Raw genomic sequence first — 24,088 nt, 5'->3', positions numbered from 1 at the left:
CTGGTTGCTCATTAGCACTTAACATGCCGTCCTTTTCAATTTAAGAATGCAAAAAGCCTCTGCATGAGTCCTAAAAACTGCAGCTGATCCACAGCAGGTCTTCATGTTTCAGATGACATTTTCTTTCTTTTGCAATCTAGAAAAGTTAAAGAATATTTGTAAAAACTATTATGCAATAATTACTGTCTCAACTACCTTTATAGGACTGTGGAAGAAGTATTCTGATGTTTCGCTATAAGAAAAGTGAAATGTCCTCAAATAAGATGATGGGCATAGGTTCAAGCTGCTAAACACGGTCACAGAATCATGAGTCAGATTCATAACTCTTCGTGTAAAGTTTTAGTTTAAATCCATTTTAATTTCAACTCATGAGCCGATCTTCTATTTGGCATATAAAGTCTTGATCTTTAAAGTGACCGGTGGCTAACGGACCGTAACGGATCCCCAAATGTCATTTTGAAAAGTATTTCAAAATTGTACTTGGCTAAAGTATTTGATAAAAAAAAAAAAAAAAAATCACAAAGCAATTTTGCTGTGGGATCAGTTTGTTTGGTGAGACTGAGATGAAATGACGATACTTGTAGGTAAAGGACTTCAACATTTGTCTTTTAAAAATTGCCGTGACCGTTTCTTGAATGCCTCTTGTTTTTCCTGCGCATTTGAAAGCCTCGTCTGTTGGGTGACTTCCGTGGGATTCCAGCAGGCTTGTCACTCAGATTGTTTGTCCTGGGGACGAGATCTGTGTGACTCCTGTTTCTCTTCCTCTCTCCACGGCCCGAGTGCTGATTGAGACCCGCATCCCAGGTGGCCCACACATCAAAACAAGAGGGATTGTGGCTCTTGGTTTTCAGACAAACATCACTCACTTTCTTTGTTGTCTGGTGGACGGAGGAGGAGGGGGGGGGGCGTGGCGGTTTATCACCAGAGAATCTCCCCCTGCTATCGCCTTCCACCAGGCCATCGCCTCATCCCACAGGAGCTCCTAAAAGCAAACGTCACTCAAGGAGCAGGCGTTGCATTCCTTCAAGAGGTCAATTAGTGGTGGCCACTGAAGGCTCTGTTGCCGAGACAATGACTACCAGTCAATATTGACTGGTCCATTGAAGATTTGGCCCAAAACGAAAACCCTATTTTGAATATGCCGACACCTCTGTCGTGTTGCAGTCGGTGTAGTTAGGACACCTCCCGCACACAGCCAGGTTCTGAGTCTGATCCGCAGCATATGAAACCCATTGTTGTCCCCGGGCCGTGAGACCGGGGGGGGGGGGGGGGGGGGTCCAGTCTCAGCTTGGAGCAGCTCCCTATCCATCTGTGCAGGTGACTCCTGCTCCGGCTCTTCCCCTCTAGGCCTGTAAGGAGCAACGAGGACTTTTATGAGCGTGACCGTAACATGCCCGTCTCAAGTGGTCTAGACTCCACGCTCTGTTTACTACAGTCCCACTGATGGCTATCAGACCTGTTACTTTTCTTTTTTTTAACTGGTGATCCCCTTGTCATTGTCATAACTCTTTAAATCCACGCTGGCGTGACACTTTGACCGTCCTTTTTGTGGATCTTTGTAGAATTTACTGTCCCATCTCTGAAGAACCGAGAATAACATGCAGAGCGTCGGGGCAACGTGTGCAGGGTTGGCTGCTCTCTGATAAGGTGGCGGGACTTTCACTTAGTGCAGACACCAGCTTTAAATTCTTATCAGCGTGAAGTAGGACTAGCAGGAAGGGACGGCCCTGGGTGGAAAGTTGATGGAATTTTTTTTTCTATAGGATTGAAAATAAAATGAGATTAAAAGGTGAAAATGCCCCCAAGTGATGACATCACTTTTTACAACTCCAGTAACTGCTTTTATTCACAGTTTATTCACAAGCCGGCCCGGCGAATGTTTCTTCAGAAGCCACAGGTGATCAATCAACTGTTAATGAAGTAAATATTTAATTGCTGCCTCTAAGTTTTGCCCTTTTATAAATTAGGGTTTGTTTGGTGTACCGCGCGGCGCCCAGCCAAACACCTACTCTGTAGGTGGATTAGCTCATTGAATCCAAACAGTTTACGGGGAAAGCGCTTCCAGTGACGACACTATGTGGGCAGCTTGCAGCTCTCAAAATACAAACATTCTGCGTGAAGTAGGAAAAGCGAGTCGTTCACAGTAACAATCGAGTAAACACGGTCCCTGTGCAGAGAGAGAACACCTGTGTTTTACCAGTTTTGGCTCAAAGAAGTCGATCGCTGCCGGAGCCCTATTTGGTCGAGTGAAAATGTTGCGATGCCCTCACAGCGATGATGAATCGCAAGTTGTGAGTCAGGCAGGAAAATGTAAAGTCAGATACAAACTAAGATCTGAGAGGACAACAGAAACAAGAGAAGGTGGAACAGCCTGGTGCCGGGATGAAGCGGCTCTGCCAGAATAACGGCCTGCGCTGCACTCGCATGGGATGGATGGTGGGAATAAGCTGAGAGGTGAAGCCAGAAATAGTGTTTCAGGTACCGAGGATTAGTGTTAAATGTCAGAGAGCAGTTTAGATTGGCTTAGAGTTCACCGTTTTCCAGTACCTGTACACTAACTAGTGGTATAGATAGTATAGTATAGTAGTAAGGATACAAACATCACTTTAATATCTTTATTTTCCAATTTACGTTACTCCTGAATTTTCCTTAATGTAGATAATAATTTAAAAAGAGGTTGTGAATCAATTGTAAATCTGAATTTAACCCCCCCCAACTTTCTAAAAAAGATGAAACCACTGGCAACAGGTTTATTACAAATATTCCTAGAATTGAGAAATCCCAGACCTAAATCCGAGCGTGCCGCTACGGTCTCCGGTCATGGGTCGTCTCTAGTCCGCTGGTTTGGGATCACATGGCTTCCTACCTGTATTCTATTGAGGACCGAGCCTATAAACATCCTTCATAGAGACCAACGACGTTTACCTGGAAACACACCAACAGCTGTGGAGTCATCAAAGTTTCTCCCCACAGGATGATGTGCTTTGTTTCAAACAGTTGTTTTCACCTCGGTTCCTCATCCACCCATTATCGATGCATCTGCTTATCATTTCCACTCCGGTCTGGAGCGGCTCTGGGGTGACGGTCGGGGAGAGGCAGTCTTGGATGGGCCAGCGGTCCGTTGCAGGGCTGACATGTAGCAAGACACTCGCCTACAGGTGTCACCAGGTCACCGACAGTAAACTACGTCTGGACAGGAAGGATCCAAAGTCTGGATAAAAACCAGATTCATCATGTGATCTCGTTGACCTAGTACCATTAAAAGGTATCTAGTACCGGTAAGTACTAGTGAAAGCATGACAAGATGGCAAACACTTTATTGCCTGTTCTCAAAACCATTGTGAGCGTCTTTGTCGTCATTTCTCCTCTCAGGCTGTTTTATTTACCACGCTGATGACGACAGCGGCCAACACATGTTCACGCACAAAGCCAAGCAAATTCCCATCTGACTATTCCCATTCGGACACGCATCTGATCCAGGAACACGCATGAATGTGACTCAACTGTGATCTGAAACCATCGGTTTTCTGTTCATTTGTGTCACATTAAGGCAAAAACAAAACAATCGAGTCAGTTTAGTCCGGTTCTGTGAACAAAGCTGAAAAGTCTACTGTGAATTAACAGAAACCAGATGGAGCTCTGTCAGAACATTTGAGTGCTCTTGGAGCCTCATCTCTCAGAGAGAGAGGCTGAGCGAGAAAACATTTTCAAGTAAAGTCGAGCTTGGAGAAGTCATCTTGTTCTGCAGAGTCCGACGCTACTGTGTGTTTTATTGTTCTTTTCAACAAAGCTCTGATTTAAATACAAAAAATATATATGTTTTATTTTTATGTCTGCATCTTTCCTTCATATAATATTCTGGATGTCTACAGGTGGAACAGGAAAGAAGATATAAACTAAAACATGGACGTGGTGAGGGAGGACATGACAGTGGGCTGGTGTTGGGGACGAAGCAAAGGACAGGGCGAAGTGGAGAACGTCGGGTTGCTGTGGCAACCCCTGACAGACTGTATTACAGATAACGTTGAGGTACCGGTACTTGTGTATTTTTAACCTGTTGTACTTTTTACTCCACAACATTTCATTTACAGCTCTAGTGATTTTGAAGATACAATTTTACGTTATGAAACGATATAGAAGCTCGTTTAAATACGTTTGCATTTTGCTCAGCATAAACCAAATACTGTTCCTAAACAAACTGCTTCATGTGAATTCATTCATTCATTCATCTTATGTCTGGTCTTTATTTCTGGTCTTTATTTGTTTAGTGTTTGGATATTTCATCTGATGATTATTATGTGAGTAAAATGGATGCAGTGGAGCAGTTTGTTCACTGCAAACTAATTTCCCGTAATTTAATTCCATGACTTCTTGCAGGCTCCTTATGCAACTGATAAAGTTGCTTCATGCTTCAAACAGTCACCGATGAGCTGCTGGAGACGTCAACTATAAATATGAGCAACAAGCGGCTCTACAAAAGCAGCCCCCCCCCCCCCCCCATGTGGACAAAATGAAATGATATGAGCTGCCGAAGGCTGAAGGAGTGGCGTTCTTGTGTTCTCCTTGGTCTGTCTCCGTCGCTGCCTGGCGGACGGCCCCTCCCCAGCCCATCTGAATCTGCCTGCTTCGCATACACAAGATTAAGTAGCAAAAGTGACATCCAAGACCAATCGGGCCACCCAAGAGAACCGCAGCCAGCGGAGAGGCTGTCAGAGCCCCCTTTCGCAACATTAATCTTCAAGCCTCTCCTGCACTGCCAACTCGCATCTCCTTCAAACACGACAGGGAGGTAAGAAAAAAGAAAAAAAACGGCACTTTCCCCCTCCCTGAAGGTTTTATCCACTCCATCAATTGACTCTTTGGGGGACAATTCATCGTCACCTGCCATGTGCCAGACGACTTCAAACACCGGCAGAATGAATGACTTTTCCAGACATTTTTAAACCAGACATTAGCGTGAACGCTCGCTCCATCTCTTAGAACATCCTCACAGGCGCAGGTGAGCCCGAAATGACACTCCAACTTCCACCTTGAAGGGATTTACTGCTGAGAGGATCACATCAAACTCATCGTTCGAGGTCTTGCGGATGCATTTCTGTGGCCTGCGCCCCCCCATTAGTGAGACATTAACATCCAGCTATGGGATTTATGATCGATGCCAGCGGGCCGATACAGCAGACATGGGATCAGCGCGCTAACTGTCCTCAATCTCTTTCAGGAGGATAAGTCTATGATGTGTGTGTGTGTGTGTGTGTGTGTGTGTGTGTGGTGGGGGCTTGTGATGACCTCCTGAGGGGGGGTGTCACGTCCAACCTGATATGGTGTGAATCTAACAGTGTTAGAGAGCAACACTGAAATCAAGCAACATACTGTACCTCAGACACTTCCTGCTAGTTTATGGTGAGACTCCTTGCACATGGCTTAAAACCTAATATATTTAATTAATATATAGTCTGTTTCTTATCGAAGGCCAAATCCAGCGAAGGATTGATCCCACTAACGAGTATTGTCCGTGCAGCCGAGCCTGATGCTCAAGGTGACCTTCATTACAATCAACATCGACGCTGTAATTCATTTGGATTGGATCCCACATCCACCATCCTGCCGCCGTACACGCGCACGCAGCATCCAACGTATCAATCCACAGCTGAAAATAGTCCACAATCTGTCACGTTTCTATGAATGAGCAGCTGCTGACTGACTTGTCCTCCTGGACAAGGAGCCAGATGAACACATTGCTGGTCTTTTAACTTGATTTATTGTAAATAAAGTAAAGCCTAAATTGTTTGATGGCTATATTCACTAAAATCTCAGGAACTATTTAATTGCATGTCCTCTCAATATAATTCCCAATTGAGTTTGTTTTATTTGCCCAGGGTTGAGATAGATTGATCTTTTCTTGTAGAGGAGACGACCTCATTTGTCTTGCTTTATCCAACTTGTGTGTCACGGGAGATGTTGGAGCATATCCCAGCTGACTAGGGGTGAGAGGCGGGGTACTCCCTGGATGTGTCGCCAGTGCATCGCGGGGGCCACACAGAGAAAGACAACCGTTCACGCACACACGCTCACACCTATGGACAATTTGAAGTAACCAGTTCACCTAAATTGGCTAAATTGCATGTTTTTGGAGGTGGGAGAACCCAGAGAAAACCCACTAGTACACGGGGAGAACATACAACATACGGTTTTTGTTGTCTCACTGTAGAGAATATAATAAATCACACAAGAATAATAAATGCAACACTTCAGGTAATCAATGTCTTTTCAGTGTTGCTATAAGGATGTGTTTGGATAACCAGACATCATCAATCTGTGCTCTTCAACACCAGCTCCAGTCCACACAGTCCAGTGCCCCCCCCCATTCCCATGTGGCTGCATGTCTCCTCGTTTGGGCAGTCCACAATAGTGAGCAACCACAGACAGCAGTGATCATTAGGTCACTGTGGGACAGGAGGCGGCTTGCGTGAGTGGAGGTGTGTGTGTTTGTTATTAAGAGAAGCTCCGTCAGTAAAACCTCCAATCGGCCTCAGCCTAAAACGATCACATCAGGTCTCCTGTCCAGCGGCTGAGTTAAAGCAGGACGCTTTAAGCAGATCCGTAACAGGCTGCACGCGTCCCAGCTCAATAAACGAGGCAAAGCCCAACAACGTCCACAGGAACTCCTCTGCTGAATATCCGACTCCATGCTCGATTGTACGTCTGGGGCCTTTGATTCCCTTTTGAAATGCAGAGGAATACTAATTGTTGGTTAGCATTAGCATCACCTGCTGCTGTTTCTCATTGCATCCTCCAGCTGGTGAAGTCAACTGCTAACTCGTAAAGTTATGCACTATGTCAGTGGACACACTGGAATGCTATAAAAATAATTAGCAGGTGCTACACATCTTGGTCATTAGCACTGCAATGCAATCGACCAGTCTGGATGCAATCTATTGGTCAGCGTGATCGGTGGTCTTTGTGCGAGTTGATCAGCAAGGATGCGACATCTTTAAACACGTCTTAAGAAGATTGATAGAACACAGAATTTTGTTCGTCGCCTTTAAAGAGCGATCAGGTGAAGTTGTAGTTCTCCATGACGCAGCTGTTCCTTAGGGTCATGTGATGCTCTTCGTGTTGCACGGCAACGGAAAATGGTTTCCATTGGTTCTTTGAAAATGTTGAGGCCCTGCTGCAAAGGGAATTCTTCCCCGAGTTCTTTTAAATTGATGCTGAGATGTTGGCCATTAGTGCATTTCATTGAAGGCGTTATGAAGAGGTTTTTGTATTCGTCCCTGTCGAATGCAATTCCTGGTCATTTCATACCTGAGAAAACATTAAGACACCGCTTCTGTACGTAGTTTGACTTTTTGAGTTAAAAGCTGAAAGCCCCACTCAGGATGAGCCTCGACACGACTTGTCATGGAAACAATGCAAAAATAAATAGAAACAGGAAAGTTCCTCCACGGCCAACGGCATCACTTCAGGTCTTAGATGTTGTGTGCAGAAGTTTCTGTGGGGGGGGGGCTAATCTTAACGGTGCTTTGGTTCTGGAAACAACCAAACAACGCCGTTCCAGACAGAAGTTTTTGCCTCCATCAAACGGTTCCGACGGGTTAGAATCTCTTGAAGTGCGTCTCTGCGTCCGGACTCATGGCAGCAGGCTGATTTTAAACGATGCCATGACACAGCCATTTCCATTTCACATACATTAATGGTGCTTATAGGCCAAGAGGAGTGGAATGCTTTCAACTTTTTACAATACAGAGTCGTGCCAACAGCATTGTTTCCCAGCTGCTTCTCTCCGAGGGGATTTCAAAGGGGGAATGCAACACATTCATGTCCCGCCATCAGACGGGCCATTACACTCATATCTGAGCGGCTCTTTTGAAGTGACGAGTGACAGAACAAAATCAATCGTGTGCGCCAGGTTGTTAAAGATTTGCAATGCAGGCGTTAATTAACGAAAGGGCTGTACCAATTAGGCGCCCATGATTGGTGTGTGAATGTCGGTGCAGTCACGCAGTTTGGGCCTGTTTACCAAACACAAAGACAGAAACAGGCACGGAGCCGGCGTCTCCGGAGCCCGACGTCAACACGGCTCACCGTGAAGTGAAGTTTGTTTTCAGGACTAAAACCTGTTTATCAGCTCGTCCTTCGTATTAAACTCACTCGCCATTTGGAATTAAACTGTAAATCTGGCCCACCCAAGAGAGCCAATGTGGGTTTTTATCATTGTATATAAAAAAAAAAAAGCGCTCCAGAAAAGTGGAATTAGTGTTGAGTGGGTGAAAATGACCTTTAGATTCTCACCTGTAAAGGTCTGCAGCTTTTCTCTGGTAAACAGGGCAGTAAACCGCTTTGGCTGCGTGAGACTGTGACAGAATTATTTGTTCTATTTTGTGACATTCCAGCGCATCCTCAGAAATGTTAACAAAGAAATCAGAATCACATGTTAATGTAGGTTTCAGGAAAGATGTAATTGTTGCGAGGCTTTTCAAATGCTGAAATATATCCCAGGTAAGGGCATGGAAAGAAACACTCATGCTGGAAAAACGGTTTAGCCCTACAGATATATCTCTCCCTGGGTTTGAGCAGGTTTTAATTATAACATGTTCCCGTTCCCGTTGCACAACTTGACTCAGAGAACAAACACTTCATTAATTGAGTGGACTCCATTAGGTAGGCAGTAATGAGGTGACTGTTTGAAGAAATAAGTGCTAATGACCCAAATGTTTGGTTCGCATGTACATAATTATTTATTGATGAGTGATACAGGTCCGCTGCAGGACAGACTGAAGTCCGGCCAACAGATGGGCGTCTTCGGTTCACTTCGCGGACCTCCTGGTTCTCTTGTCCCAGGAGAAGTTTGCTCCGTACGACTTCACCCGGGGTTTCGCGGACCTCTTTTCTGTGACGTCGTAGCTCCAACCTGAAGGACAAACACAGAGTAAGCGATGGGGGCGAGAGCGTCACGCATGTTCCCTTTGGCGGGGATCCAAGCACAATGAGGTGTTTTGGAGACATCAGCAGGCTGTGTGTAGTCAAAACTCCACTAATCACTTTCATGGTGCAATAAACAGAGCGAGCCAGTTTCCTTTGCTTTAGTTTCAACAAACTCTCCCAGATGGTTGGGTTCACTGAGAGAAGGGAAGGTTCTGTTCCACGGAAGAAGACGGACCACGTTTCACTCGCCATTTATTCGTCTGTTGATCAAAAGAATTCTCTTTGCGTTTGATTACTTGACGTGTTAGCAGGTCATCGTTTCGTTGCAAACAAATGCGTTCTAGCAGGTGCTGCTTTATGACCGTCAGCCGATGGAATCCTGGAGAATCACTGGGAGAGTTTGGCGTACTTCATTTATTAGTTGAAGCAGGCTGAATCCAATTTGTTAGATGCACACCTGTAAGGGTCCACGATAGCAGTGCTGGTGGGAGGGGCCTCGGCCTCGCGCTGCCCCTCCCATTTGAAGACGCGTTGCTTCTCTTGTGTGAATTAGCTGCTACTAGTTGCTCTTCAGTCGCCCACTGGTGGGTCACAAACAAAATGCTTGTAGATTGCCTTGTTCTAACGTTAGCGTGGATTTGGTGCGTGATCAATACAACCGACTTGTGTGACATCATTGATTGCCGTCATTTCCTTCCTGTTTTTTCTGCCTCCACTGCTGCCACAGAGGCAGAACAACAACAACAACCCCTCATTACATCTTTCTGCCCTTTATATACAACATTGAGGCACAAAAAAATGCCCGGCCTTGAGCGATTGTTTAACAGAGGCTTATAAAAAAAAGGATGCCAAACTTTTTCCACAACAAAAAGCTTTAAACCGACATAAGTTGGGCTGCGGATCCAATTTATTAAAGTTTGTCCCCTGGGTCACGCATCTGGTGCAAAGTTTTTCGTTTTGAGTGTTTTTGTCTAGGAAATCCTCTAAAACTAATGACATCCGTTTTGAGCTTTCCCATTAGAACGCCGGCAAGAATCAAGGTTCCGTTAAGAATGCCCAAAACTCAACGCGTACTAATGGCGGGATAACAAACCAACAAACACAGTTTACACTATAGGAACCCAAGTGAGGCCGAAAGGCAGATAGCTGTGGCTGTTGTGGAGAGGAACTAGCCTAGCAGTAAAGCCTCACACCTTTAATTGATAATTTCTTTCACATTGTTCGTAAAGCTTCCCACAGACTTGTAAAGCCCCCCCCACCCACACACACACACACACACACATCAGAAACCTGGCCTTATTGTTACTGAGGTAACTTCAGGTAAACCTCAGATTCTCACTCCTAGCCTATTGTTGCCATGGTAACTCAGGTCATCTAGCGTATGATAATAGACCAAACTGCAAAGAGGCACCTCCTACTGACTAATCGATTGTTAATTACAATAATTGTGATAGTGGGTTTTTTTTTTTACCATTTTTCTCAGCAAAAGCGACGGCGTCCTCCTTGGAGGAGAAGGAGAGCACCATGTTGGACAGCGGGTCGGCACTGGAGAAGGAGAAGGAGAAGTCTGTTAGCTGCACAATATAAACGCTTTAAAGCCAATCTGTGAATTCTGCTTCGTACTGAAGCTTAACTTCATACCAAAAGTTCTATTTTTATTTTGTCTCATGGTGACAATGGGATTAAATTGAACCCGGTTTCCTCGCAGATAGAGCGGGAGGTTCTTACGTTGAGCCCCAGCCCATCAGCGGGTTCTCCCAGCGCTCTCTGGTATCAAAGTCCATCTTCCACTTCTTGGTGCCGTTGACTCCCGACTGCATGGCCGTCCTGGCGGACACAAATATATGTGCTTTGCGCGTTTTGATGTGCTCCTCTGGAACCCCCGTCACCGTGGTGATGTCCTTGGAAGGGGAAGCAGAAATTCAAACGTAAGAATCAAGGTGCTGCAATTTAATTCAAACTACTCCCGATAGATAGATGTGGATCAGACGCATGGCAAGAACCAAAGAAAGAAAAATAAAACTAGAAAACGTGTGTCCAAAATTACTGCTCAGTGCAACGTAGAGGAGATTCAACAAATGGCAGACAAAATAAAACCCAAAGCAGTGAAAGACTTCACTTGGTGACTGATCTCTATTTCTCTCCCTCCAAATTGAGTGTGTTTGTATTTGATGAGAAAGGAAATCTAAATGTTGGGTTGCAGGTGTTTAAACATACTGCGTTTAGAACAGGGCGTCAAAAAAATCAAAAATATTCAGCTGCTATCGAAAGTCTCCTGTTTTATATTTTTTGCTCCTCTTCAGTTTGAGGTAGATTTTCTTGTTTGTTTTAAATATTTAGAGGAGAAAAAGTTCAAAGACCTCTTCAGAGAGGTGCGAGCGCATTTTATAGACACAGTAAAATAAAGTCAAACTCCATGTCTGGATTGAATTTTGGATTCTGTGATCTCATGCTCATTTTGTGGGCTTTTTTTTTTATGCCTGCCAAAAGCAAACAAGCACATGAATCTTTACTGCGCAGATTTATTTCATCGATTTATATTCCGTTTTTACAAACTCATTTGATAGGCTGAATAAAACTTAATACCTTAATTACCAAGCAAAATTAAAGGAAGCAGAGGCAAAAAAAAGTCACCGCTGCTAAGAGTATTCCCTTTGAATAAGAGAACACACCATCTTTATGTTGTTATTTATGCTCTTTGAGGTGGATGAAATTAATGCCTAATAGTGGAGGTGATTCATTCCAGACCATCAGAAAGTAGGCCAGTGCGACAAGAGGGGGGTGGGGGGGCTCAATGCACCAAATGCAACTGGAGCCCCTTCAAGCTCCTATCAAGGATCTGGCCCAACTCTTCGGGGAATTAGCAAACAAGCAAAGGGAAGTCGGCGACAAAACACAGACGAACCTCCCAGCGTGCCGGCACCAGCCACCCAAGGCTGAGGGTTTTCCAGGGTGCTCTTCTTTCAATGCAAGAATTTTACACATTTCAATGGCCATTACAACTTCAAAGAATCTAATTTTCATCATTGTCTGTCATCTGCCAAATGATTTGTAGAAAGGGGGTTGCTTTGCTTGAACTCCGCACAAAAAGGAGCTTCCAACGGTATCAAAGGCTGATAAATAAAAGGTGCTAAAGTACTGTTCATTTCAGCAACATCTTTGGCCATGCTCTGAGGAAAGACCCGTCTGAATTTATTCATAAAAAGGGCCTGCACTTTGAAAAGATTGGTAAAAATGAAAGGGAAGAGACAAACAAAGGAGGAGGAGAAAGAAAAAAAACTTCAAGTGCTTGGTAATTATTTCCGGCTGCCCTATCTACTTAACCTTAACAATTCCTTCTTGTCACAGGGAGGAAGAAAACATGTTCACCTCACCCAAAGAGGGTAACGGTGAACGATTCATGACACAATAACACACGAGACGGTGTGAGAGAGGCCTGGGGTTCGTTCTCACCTTGGAGACTGCAGCACCTTGACCATTAAACGTGCTCAAGGTGCCGTTTCTGTGCAAAGAGAAAACGTTAAAATGCTTTATAAGCAGTGAACTTTAACCAGTGATGCCGCGAATCAAGGGAAAGAACCCATCTCCAAAAGCACTTTCTAAATTGAGGATCATATTTTCTCTTCAAAACATGAAGCAGTTGGTTTCTTCTGGAGGATAGAGGCAAGATAATCCTTCTTCTAGACACGCAAACTAGAAAAGCACTCAGCGAGCACAGACCTCCACCAAGCAGCTCTTTCCTCTAATTAGATTTACACCGTCCACATGGTGATCTGGATCATCATCAAAAGGTTCCAGATTGTTTTTGGTCTCTTTATACACCCATCATGAAAAGTAAAGGTGAATTGGAGTTGATGTGAATTTTTAACTGATTTTTGAATCATAAATAGGTTTTAATGTTAACATTTGTTTTTTTTTTCTGGCCTCATTCTGGATCAGATCCAGAACACATTTTGCATGATGGTGCATATCGGACCTCTTTAAGGCTGATTTTTGGTGAGTGAATTGAATGCATATTTCACAAGACATGGCAAATCTTTTTAAAGCCTCCATTTTAAGTAAATGGGACAATCGAGATTTGTTTGTATCCAGACAGGCATTCTGATCACTCTCGAAATTTAATGGGATCTAAATTAGACCAAGACCGATCCTCAGATTATTTTTCATCCAGCAGTTTTTCCGTAATCATGCAAACAGACACACAAACGGAGTCAAAAACAACCTCCTTGGCGGAGGTAACTATACCCTTGGGATTAGCAGGCCAGACTATGGTTACGCCTAAACATGTTACATAAACCATAACTAACATGAAGCCCATGTATGGTAAACTGGTGCTGGTGCAATACTTTGTCCAGATGTAGCAGACCTTAAATCACATCTTTGGTGTGGATGAGCACAAAAGGTCCTTCATGAATGAGAGAGGATGTGTCAAAACAAAAGCTCTGCCAAGTCAGTGAAAACACTCTGGTCATTATCTGGCAATGTTTGAAAAACTACGAGTCTAGACTTCAAGGATACTTGCATGCATTACACTCAAAGCTAGCGGGGTTATCGCCATAACAGACTCACCCACAATGCCCGGATTCACAAAGGGAATGATTGTGGCTGGAATGCGGTGTGTTCCCAGGAAGACTAGAGAGGGCCATCACAAAAGGGAAACCCACACGGTGGGCACTTTTTCTTCTGCCATGTACAGGAAGCAAAATGAGAACTATCAAGTTTGACACTATTCACAGGGGCTTCATGGGGCCCTTCAATACCTGGCTGGGCAGACAGAAAAACGGGCTTAAGAAAGGGGGAAAAAGGCTGGCAAAGTCTCCGTCACGTGAAAGCGTGTCGATATTTCTGACACCTCCAGGCTACGTGCCAAATAAAGAGTGCAGGGGCTTGTCACTGTGGGGCCACTGGGTCCACCGGAATGCTGAAAGCTGGTGCCCCTAATGCTCCAACAGAGACCTAGAGTGGAAGACTACATTCAGAGCACTTGATATACTGAAGTGGTTAAAAATGAGAGAAATAACAACATATCCAAAAGCAAGAAGAAAATATATAAGCTCTGTATTCAGTCGCCTGAATAATAATCTAACATCTATTAAATAAATAGAACAAAACCGGTAAAATGAATTTCATTCAAAGAAATGAAAGGAAGGAATAAAATAACATTTTGCCAACTACATTTGGAATTTAAATTAACAAGATACGATGCAGGCAGTGGGCAGAGACGAGTAGATTGTGTGTGTGTGTGTGTGTGTGTGTGTGTGTGTGTGTGTGTGTGCGGGGGGGGGGGGTCGTCTTAACATATTCAGTTAAGACGACTCACAGTTACGACAGGCTTTTTGTAATTTAAAAGTGTGTGTTTAGCCACGACAAGAAATCGCTGTTAAGACGAGCAGAATGCATTCGTTCATTCATCGATTCATTTTCATGTCGTCGCCAAGTGTTCTTCTACGGCCTAAGATTTTACATTTCACTCTGTACTGCAGGTGCACAAGACTAAATGACTTCTGCTTTGTTAGTGTGGCTCACAACATTCCCCCGGAGCGCAGCTTGAACATTGTGAACCTTTGTTTAATGTAGGCTACCTGGTATCTGGTATCGTAGCTCACAACACCTTACTTTGCCCAAAACTATCAACATTACTAAAGTCTCTTTCTATTTCTGGCACAGGACGGTTCCTAACCTCATCCATAAAGTTATAATTGGCTCATTGTATAAAACCAGGCAGCTGTCGAGAATCATAAAAGACATGCTAAAACGCATCACTGAAAGTGATTCATGCGGTCGGGCAGAAACCAGAGTAAGAGAAAAAACATTTCTCTACAGCTGTGTGTGTTTTTCAGTGAACTTTCAGCATCCATGGAGGCTCCATCACTTCACACATCCGTCAGATGATTTGCAGGTGAAAACTCCACGTACATTTCCTGCAGGCAAATCTGGTTTGACAGCTAAAAAAAAAATCTCTAAGTACGGAGAACTGAAAATAAGACATAACAAAAATCACGCGGATGTTTGAGGCATATGCAATCTGTGCGGCGGTCCACACTGGAGTGCAAGACATGTCCCGGGGTTTGACTGAATGTAGAGGGACTTGAGCAGGTAGAAGTATCAGGACGGTGTCCTCTGAACACATTCACTTTCATTCACTTGAAGGAACTGAAGTGAACTGCCTTGTCTTTTTCACTCTCACTTGATACTCCCTTTGTGATTTGTCAGGAAGACAGGGGATTATTTTAGACTGAATATGAACCATAAAAAAAATAACATCTGTTGGTAAAATAATCCCACAGTTCAGATATTAGTTGTTGTTTTAACAAAAATACTTTTAAAAACAACCCCTCATAGTCAGAGGAAATCATTCATAGTCCAGGAAAAACTATTTTAATAACTTCCCAACCCAGAAATCGATGATGTTGACTCATCAAATTAATGAATAAAGCTAAAACATCAAATGTTTTCTAGTTTCAGCAAAGTGAGGTTTCAATGCTTTTATACAGCTGGAAACTGAATCTTTGGGTTTGTACAGTTTATGAGACATAACAAGACATTTAAGATGTCTCCATTGAATAAGAGGCTTTTTTTTGTGTCTTCGAAAACTTTATAGACCAAAGTTTCAATCAAAAACAATTTGAGCAGATGCATTCATAAACAAATATATAATCATGCATGATTTAGTGGTTAATTACACGTGCCCTGAACAGTTTTATTTATTACTAGCCCAGATTAAGAGTGAAACTGCTGACACACACACACACACACACACACACAAACCACAGCAGTGTGTGTGTGTGTGTGTGTGTAAGACTTCACACATGTGATCTGAAGAATTTATCAATTTTCTTGTTTGAACAGTAACCAAACCAAAACAATAGGCCAAAAACGAATGTCTGTGCTTCAGCAGCTCAGACAAATTTTCTAGCATCACTTCCACATTGCTATGCATTCTGGGGGACCTCACGACACCCATGACACAATTAGAGGCCGACAGAGAACCTGTAGGTCAAAACTGCAGCTCGGCAGCCATGAGGGGTCACGAGGTCCGCTAAGCCGAATCATGTTGAGTCAGCATGTGGTGAAAGGCCAATCACATCACCCTTAACCATTCACTGTCAAGTCCACACCCAGACCAAGAGCCTCAGTCATCACCTCGGCCGGTTCCCACCTTCAGACATCTTTGAAGTGGAGAAAGTATGCCAAGTGGTTGTGTCTCTGATAGAAACAAATATTGTGTTGCTAGCTCACGGACGGCTCAGCACAGGAGAACAGACAGCAGCTGGCTTGAGCGTCTGCCGGTACACATATGCAACTCCCATATGGGGCCAATAAAGTTGTCTGTGTCTATGTTAATGATTAATCAACCGATTAGTCAATGTTCATTTAGAATGAAAAACACATCACAACCGATTCATTGTTGGGTCTATGGCAGGGGTCGGCGACCTTTATCATGCCGACCCCTGGTCTATGGAAATGGTTAGATACCAAAATATGACCAGTAAATCATCTCAAAGCAATAAAATCCAAAAAAGCATTTGACCAACAACCATGATATATGGTTACGTACTCCTTATGATTGCTAGAAATAAACAAAAACCCAACAGTTCATACATACCTGAAGGTAAGAAAGGTGAAGCGGTACTTTCATTTAAATGTACAAAACTAGCATCCTGGAGATTATATGTTTGTTCTACTTCAGCGCGAAGTTTGATGTCATGAGATATCATTTTATAATTGGACAATAGCTGAAAATATAATGGAAATATCAGCCCAATATTTATCAATACAAGATTTGATATTTTGGCCATCCCTAAAAAAATAAAATAGATATGCTGTACACTGTCATACACAAGAACAAAATATTTATATGTAATAACCTGGAACCAGAGTTTCTGGATTTATTCAGCCTTATTTTGACAGCTGATGAGGACACGGAAAACGGGGAGCGCCGTGAGGGGAGGACATCCAACAGAGGGTCTTAGGTGAGAGTTGAATCTGCAGCCTCAACATACGAAGAGAACGTTTTACCGACTGAGCTCAACACGCATTTGCATTTAAAAAATATATTGAACTTACAGCAGCATCAGAATACATAAACATGTGACATTTCTCTATCTGCTCTGCAAACCCAAAACACTTAGCATCTAGACACTTCCTATAAATACCCAGCACTACAATTGACGAGGAGTCCATTTAAGAGGCTTAATCTCTATGGAAGAGTGCTAATGAATGAAACGCTTTTATCTAGAAGATGCATAATAAAGCCTGGCACTCTTCAAAGACCAACATCCTCTGATGCAACACTCAAAACTTGAGCTGTGACATTTTTTGCAGAAGTCTGTCGTATGTGAGGCCAACCAGACAAAACAGACAATTAAGTTGTCTATGTGAAAGGGAGGGAGGAAGGGCAAGAGAGGAGGATGGGGGGGGGGGGGTAATGGGGGGTATTCTTCATTGTGGGTCCATCTGTGTCTGAGGATAAACCCTGGAGTGTATACACACCTAGAGTGTAAACTTTAAACTGCTTGTGTTAATTATTCACTTACAGCAGAGCGGGCTGGGTTTTTTTTAAGGTTCATCGTTCTTCACACTTTTTTTCTTTTTTTTTTACTATTTCAAGATGTAAAATGCAAATATCTGTTTGAGGTTGCAGTTTGAGGGACTCCGCACAACAAAATTCTCAAACAAACATTAAATTCTGCAGTAATTAGTGTTAAAACATCACAAAACAATCTGAAGTGCCTCATTGTGCAGCACTGAGATGATATTGTGTAACCGGTCTCTTTGGAGTGATCTCTGTATTGGGGAATTTTCTGATATCACAAGAGGACACACTTGGAGACTTAGACAGACGGAGTACTTTTCAATCTGATTTCAATTTAGGCCTTTCACAAACAACCAAAACCTGCCTTTAGAGTCATCTACCTTACCAGAATCAAACCCCGCATTTTGTCCAGATGTAACGCGACTTGCCAAACAAGCATTAAGGTCCAAATTTGCAGGAAAGCCAAAGATTTCAACTAAGCAAACTCAACATACCGCCCATACTGGGCGCGGTGGCGTGCGCCTGTAATCCAAGCTACCGGGAGGCTGGCTGGCGGATCGCTTGAGCTCAGGAGCTCTGAGCTGCAGCGGACTATGCCGATCGGGTGTCCGCGCTAAGTTCGGTATCGATATGGTGCTTCTCGGGGAGCTCGGGACCAGCAGGTGGCCAAAAGAAGCATCGTATGGCACCACCAATTTAAAAGCCTTTTCCTCTACCCGTCGTCTTCCTCTCCCTCATCTCATCTCTCACACTAATAACTGTCGTCAGTCTCGTAAAACCCTTGTGCCTTTGGAGAACTCTATAACAAGGCTTCACAAGCACTTTAAGAGTACAGTGTTGTATTTATGTAGCGTGAGAGACTGTACTTGGCTCAGACTTGAGCAGGCGTAGAGGTTCACAGGCATAGGTGAGAGTTACCGTCTTACGGCACGCTGGGGCAGTTGCTCAGGTTATAACCACAGTTACTGCTGCAAAAGGCCAGACAGCAGTGCAAAGGCCTGGCTGGGAGGTCACAGACATTCCGTGTAAAGCTGCGTATCAGTGGCCAGCCAGCCAGACCCTGGGAGCTGCCCAGCATGCTTAATCAAACACTAATTACAAACAAAAGCAGTTTGGCATAGGCTCACTGGGGAACACTAGCGCTCCATCACGCACGTCTTTTTATTTGGCATGACTTCTGAAATTCAGACGATGCCGTCAACGTTTTACTAGTGCAAAAAATAAAAGCTTGAACTTCAGGCAAGTTTTTTTTTTTCCTCATTTATCTGAGCATTTAAATGAGGAAAGTTCGAAACGCTAATAGCCACAGTGTTTGTGGTTTTTCTTTGTTGAACAGTCCAAAACCCAAAGATATTTGATATACAGTGGTACCTCAGCTTACGAATTTAATCCGTTCCGGGACTAACCTCGTAACGTGAAAACTTCGTAAGTAGAGACGCATTTTGAATGTAAATGCACTAATCCGTTCCAAGCCCCGCAAAAGTATTGTAACGGTTCATGTTTTAGGAGTGTTCATTATTCCTACGCTGCAGAGAGTCCGCAAAGGCATCCAGGGAGGAGGGGCGGTGTGTGTGTGTGGGTGCCGCGGGGAGGAGGAGGGGAACGGGAGAGCTGCGGGAGCTACGCAGCTCTCCCGTTCTCCTCCTCCTCGCGGCACCCACACACACAGAGAGTTACCCGTCGTGTGCTTATTCCAGCGTCCGACGGACGCTACATTATGATATTTTTTAAAAATATTAATCTACCTGTTAGCTGTTACTTTTTGTCCTCTTTGTTTACTGGTCCTTTGCGGTGTTTTCTGCCTCGCGTTTCTTGAAAAACTGATCCGATGACGTCTGCTTTTGCCGGCTTTTGACAATCCGTCGGAAATGTGCGAGGCAGACGTCATCATAATGAGCAATAGCCCGACTTGTCAACACTTTTTCCGGGTGACACGAGGGGGACACGAATAGCATGCTGAGATACACGCATACGCAACGGGTTGCCAGGCAGATGGCAGAGCAGCTACAAGTTTGTTTACGTTCGGTGAACTCTGGGAGCGGCGAATAGCGCTATTCGCCGCTCCCAGAGTTCACCTCGTATCCTGAAATGCTTCCGTAACAAGAGGCAATATTTTCCCATTCAGAAACTTCGTAACCTGAAAATTTCGGATGTAGGGACATTCGTAAGTCGAGGTACCACTGTACCATAAAACAAGACAAAAAGAAAAGAAAAACTTCACACCTAAAAGTACTCATTCTGGAGCCGTCTTTTCTCTAGCTCTCCGTCTTCCCATTGCTCTATCTGTACAAGTGGAACCACGGTTGGTAGCCACGGTTGTGAGTTGGAGAACAACAGAAATTTAAAGTTGGCTGACTCTACTACAGAAACCAATAATTAAACCAGAGTACTTCATTATTTCTCTGTCTGCATCCTATAGTAAAATTGTTCAGTGGATGTTGGAGTTCATATATTCGACAGCAAGTCAAAGTACAGAGATGTGACTTCCTGTAAATTCAAAATCTAGTTCACCCTGGTCAGGATGCAACCTCATTTAAAAGTTATTCAAAAACTATTAAGTTAACAGCACAACACTATCTCCTTCGACTGCTGAAGAGAGGAATTGGGACAGCGTGCAAACTCGATACAACCTCAGTGGAACAAGACCTTTGTTTGATCGGTCTAACCAGAAAGCAATTCACACTTATTGATATCCTGATTAATGACTAGCGTGCTGACATATGCTGAATGCCCAAAAGGGAGTGATCTCATTGCCCTCTTCCATGTGACATGGAGGCCACTGTACTGTAAACTGCAGCGGGCCTCTCTTCGAGGTCTGTCTGGGTGACAATTAGAGAACACGCCGCCATCGCCAGCAACCGCATGCCGCAAAGGAACGCCATGAGTCTCACGGTGTCTTGCAAACTTTTATCCACGCAAACTTCTTTTCTTTCACCCCCTCCCCGTTTTTAGAGGCCCCTTTATCCTCTCCTCTGCTGTTCCTCTCAGTGAGAGGACAGAGACAGACACTCTGCCTAGCCAAAGGTTTGCCTGCCAGTGTGGCTGGCCTTAGCCTGGAACAAAAGCACGACAACACTCCCGACGCGCAGCATCCCCACAACAAGCCCACAGCAGATGACCACACTCTCCCTCAGTCTATGTGATCTCATATTTCCTGCATCTTTTAATGACAGAACACTTGCATCAAATATCATCACCAGTTATGCTGCAAAGACGCTGGGCTAAGCAGAATAGATTGAGACTCGAGCCTTCTGTACCAAGACCCACCCAAAAGCTCTTCATTGCTGGCTGGGTTGCCTGAGCGAAGGTGGCTGATGTTGGCACACACAATACACCTGATGACCCCATGTTTGGCTGGACAAATGGGCCCATCTTTAGGCACATTTCACATGGGAAAAACCTTCCTCAAAATGTTACCTCTAAGACCCCACACCACACCAAGAATGGAAATAATAAATATATATTTGTATCACTATTGATTGAATATCCGACTAACACTGAATTTTAACCTTAAATATAGATCAGGCCAAAGTGTGGTGGCAAAACAAATGTGTTGCTTTCGATTCTTGAAATAATTGAGACGACATATTTGTCAATCAATCCCGCTTGAACCCGGGAACGAGAATGGTCAAACTCTTTCTCCTTTTGCAGACAATATGCTGCTGCCTCGCATATTTAGTCTTAAACACTGCACATGTACAACTGAAGTCGCCTGCATCACCAGGTTTTTACATTAGAGTGACAGATCCTACCAGCACAACTTTGTGTCAAAGCACTTGAACAAAATGCATGCAGGGTGACACGTCTGTTGTATTATTACACCTTTTGTGTACAGACATCATTATGTCAGTTGGTATACCATCAGCTTTGACCCTGAAGGAACGTTAGTCCCACAATAGACTGGCGGGAGGTTTTTTGTTTTTCTAATTCTAATAAGCAATGTTGCTTCAAATGCAAAAACTTCTACCTTGAACGCTAAAATTGAATACCACTGGATACAAATGCTAACGATGTGAAGAGACACTGCTGCTAACTCAGCCATCGCATCCTACATCTACCTGTTGTGAGCAAGGACACTAATCAATACTGCTGTTCTCAGAGTTTGTTTGTTTTCTTCATTAATGTTTTCTTGATAAATTCATACAACATACATTCAATCAAACAACATACACATATTTACAATATTTTACATACATTTTTCAATAATAAAATAGAATAAAACATATCATACAATGTTCCAAAGGGAGTAGGAAGAAGCCAGGCTAATTTAGATCCTACCACTATTTTACAGCATTTATAAACATTAACACTCAGCTTAAACAATTTGAACAAAAATAAATAAAACAATGATTACATCAACGTTTCTAAACACAAGAAATTAACCGACCATTTCACCAAGATACAAGTCTAAAAAAAAATTATATATATTTTTTTAATTGATTTATATTTGTATATTTGATAAATTATTTGTAACCAATAAAGTAACGGTCACAGTACTTAGTTATAATGTTATGAAAGTCTATTGTCTTATACAAGCTCATTTTGGCAGATGATTAGGAGAACTTTTGTACAAGTTTTCCAATAAAATATGTGGAAGACTGTAGATTAGACAAACATAAACTCCTTACCAGTTTCTCATCAACAGTAATAAGCTGCGTGTCCTGTCCTTGTTCCTCTGCCAGCCTCAATGTTGATGTGGATATAGACCTGAAAACCATGAGGTAAACGTTAGCTGCAAAACACATCCTGTCAAAGGGAGACAAGCCACAAATGCTACAGGTGAATTATGCAAACATCTTACACTTTGCAAAATTGACTATCTTGGAGAAAGCAGTATGGCAAGAAGACGTGATGGGAATTTCTCCTACCAACGAGTTCTATCTGGAGCATCTCTGGCAGACCCTCACCCTCATCTCATGAAGGGACACGCTTAATGTTGGAAGTCATCCACAATCAGGAAATACCTGTGTAGCTTATTTAGAATGCTCAGCCTTGTTTTGTCACAACATGCCATCCTAGTTTTAGATTTACTTAAAATGTGCGTTTTTTAAACAAAGACGTACATGAAAACTAGCTCATATTTTATTTTTACCAAAAAATAAATAAATAAATAAACAACACCACTGTAACTCATTAGAGCCCATTAAATTGAGAGCAATCTGGATTTTTTCTTTTTTTTTTTAAAAGGGTTTTCCCCATTTACTTATGGAGACTATATATATATATATATATATATATATATATATATATATATATATATATCTTATAAAATATGCATTTAAATTGACTATCCAAAAATCACAGTCATAAGGGGGTCTGATATGCACTATCATGAAAAAGGTCTTCTGGATCTGATCCAAAATAAGGTCAGGGGGAAAAAATATATAATAATTTATATTGAAAATTCCATTTACAGATTCAAAAATCAGTTAAAAATACAGAACATTTTGATGATGATCCAGATCACCATGTGGATGGCGTAGATCTAATTATGAGGGAAATGAGCTGCCTGGCAGAGGTTTGCGCACTTCGAGTGCTTTTCTAGTTAACATTTTTAGAGAGACGCATTATAATTATGAAAAACATAATGTTTTCAGCAATGTGACATCTAAAACTAAAGACTTCTGCAGAGGCTGCTGCAGTTAAAAATAGCTGAACATTTGAACTGTATCTATTTTAGCTGTTAGCTTCCTTGTAATCAACAGCAGCAACTGCGTTACCTGGAATAAAGTAGTTTATTCTGGCCTTTCCGGTTATATATTTTATGGAGTAGCTTTTCACTGCGTTCTCTCTTAACCGTATTTCTGTTTAAACTGTTCAGCTACTTAGCTCTGTAGCCCATATGCTATCAGGACAGGGGATAATACTGGCATACTAAAACACCAAGTTTGCTATAAATTGACTGACCAAGTGCCTGAAGTCACATAATAATTCCATCACAGCCAAAAAGCCTCTTTGCGATAAGTGCTTTATGTTTTCAGGCTCGCTAGCTTACAATCACCGAGGAGCTTGATAAACAGGCGTAAGGCCTACCTGCCTCGTCTTTCTACAAGTTTAGAAACAACTGCTTCGTGATATCACGCGCAAATATAAAACTAATTGTAAACCAGCGAGAGAGAGAGAAACTACCTGCTAGAATTCAGGACCAGTTTGGAGGCTCCATTCATGACAGACAGACGTCCCAAACTGAAAAGTGACATTGAGGACGCCATGATTGTTGTTAACATGGAACTACGGCGGCCGTGGAGGAACAAACACCAAACATCAAACAGTGGATGACGAAATCAGCTGACCAGAAGTGCGAGCCTGGTGCCCCCCCCAACTAAAATTAGTTTACAGGGATGTATTACAGACAGAGATTGTCCACACACATCTAGACAATGCCTGTGGTGCTGATGGGATGTAAATCAGCACACAAAATGATCTTATTTGCCCGTGGCTTTTAAAATTACTCCACATGTGAAGTCTATTTTCTAATTTATCCTCCTACCTTTCATTTTATTTGATAAGAATAAAAATATTCAGTCGGTATGTTGTTGTCCAATAAACAATTGGTGATTCAATTTCTGAATACCTCATATTCACTGTGTATTGAGTGGTGTAGTGCTAATAAAATAATTTGTTGTA

General features: G+C 42.9%; 1 protein-coding gene across 1 annotated transcript; it reads right to left on the bottom strand.

Moving 5' to 3' along the window:
• Positions 1–8,714: 8,714 nt before the first annotated feature.
• Positions 8,715–23,718, bottom strand: LOC137916015 (NADH dehydrogenase [ubiquinone] iron-sulfur protein 4, mitochondrial-like). The gene is made up of 5 exons (XM_068759138.1): positions 23,591–23,718; positions 22,090–22,168; positions 10,654–10,826; positions 10,397–10,470; positions 8,715–8,911 (listed from the first exon to the last, which is right to left on the bottom strand). The coding sequence occupies exons 1-5, from the start codon at positions 23,686–23,688 to the stop codon at positions 8,808–8,810; spliced, it is 528 nt and encodes a 175-aa protein (XP_068615239.1). The 5' UTR covers positions 23,689–23,718; the 3' UTR covers positions 8,715–8,807.
• Positions 23,719–24,088: the final 370 nt, after the last annotated feature.

The sequence above is a fragment of the Brachionichthys hirsutus genome, unplaced genomic scaffold, assembly GCF_040956055.1.
Source record: "Brachionichthys hirsutus isolate HB-005 unplaced genomic scaffold, CSIRO-AGI_Bhir_v1 contig_1324, whole genome shotgun sequence".
Lineage (NCBI taxonomy): Eukaryota > Metazoa > Chordata > Actinopteri > Lophiiformes > Brachionichthyidae > Brachionichthys > Brachionichthys hirsutus.
This window is presented reverse-complemented; position numbering and strand designations above follow the sequence as displayed.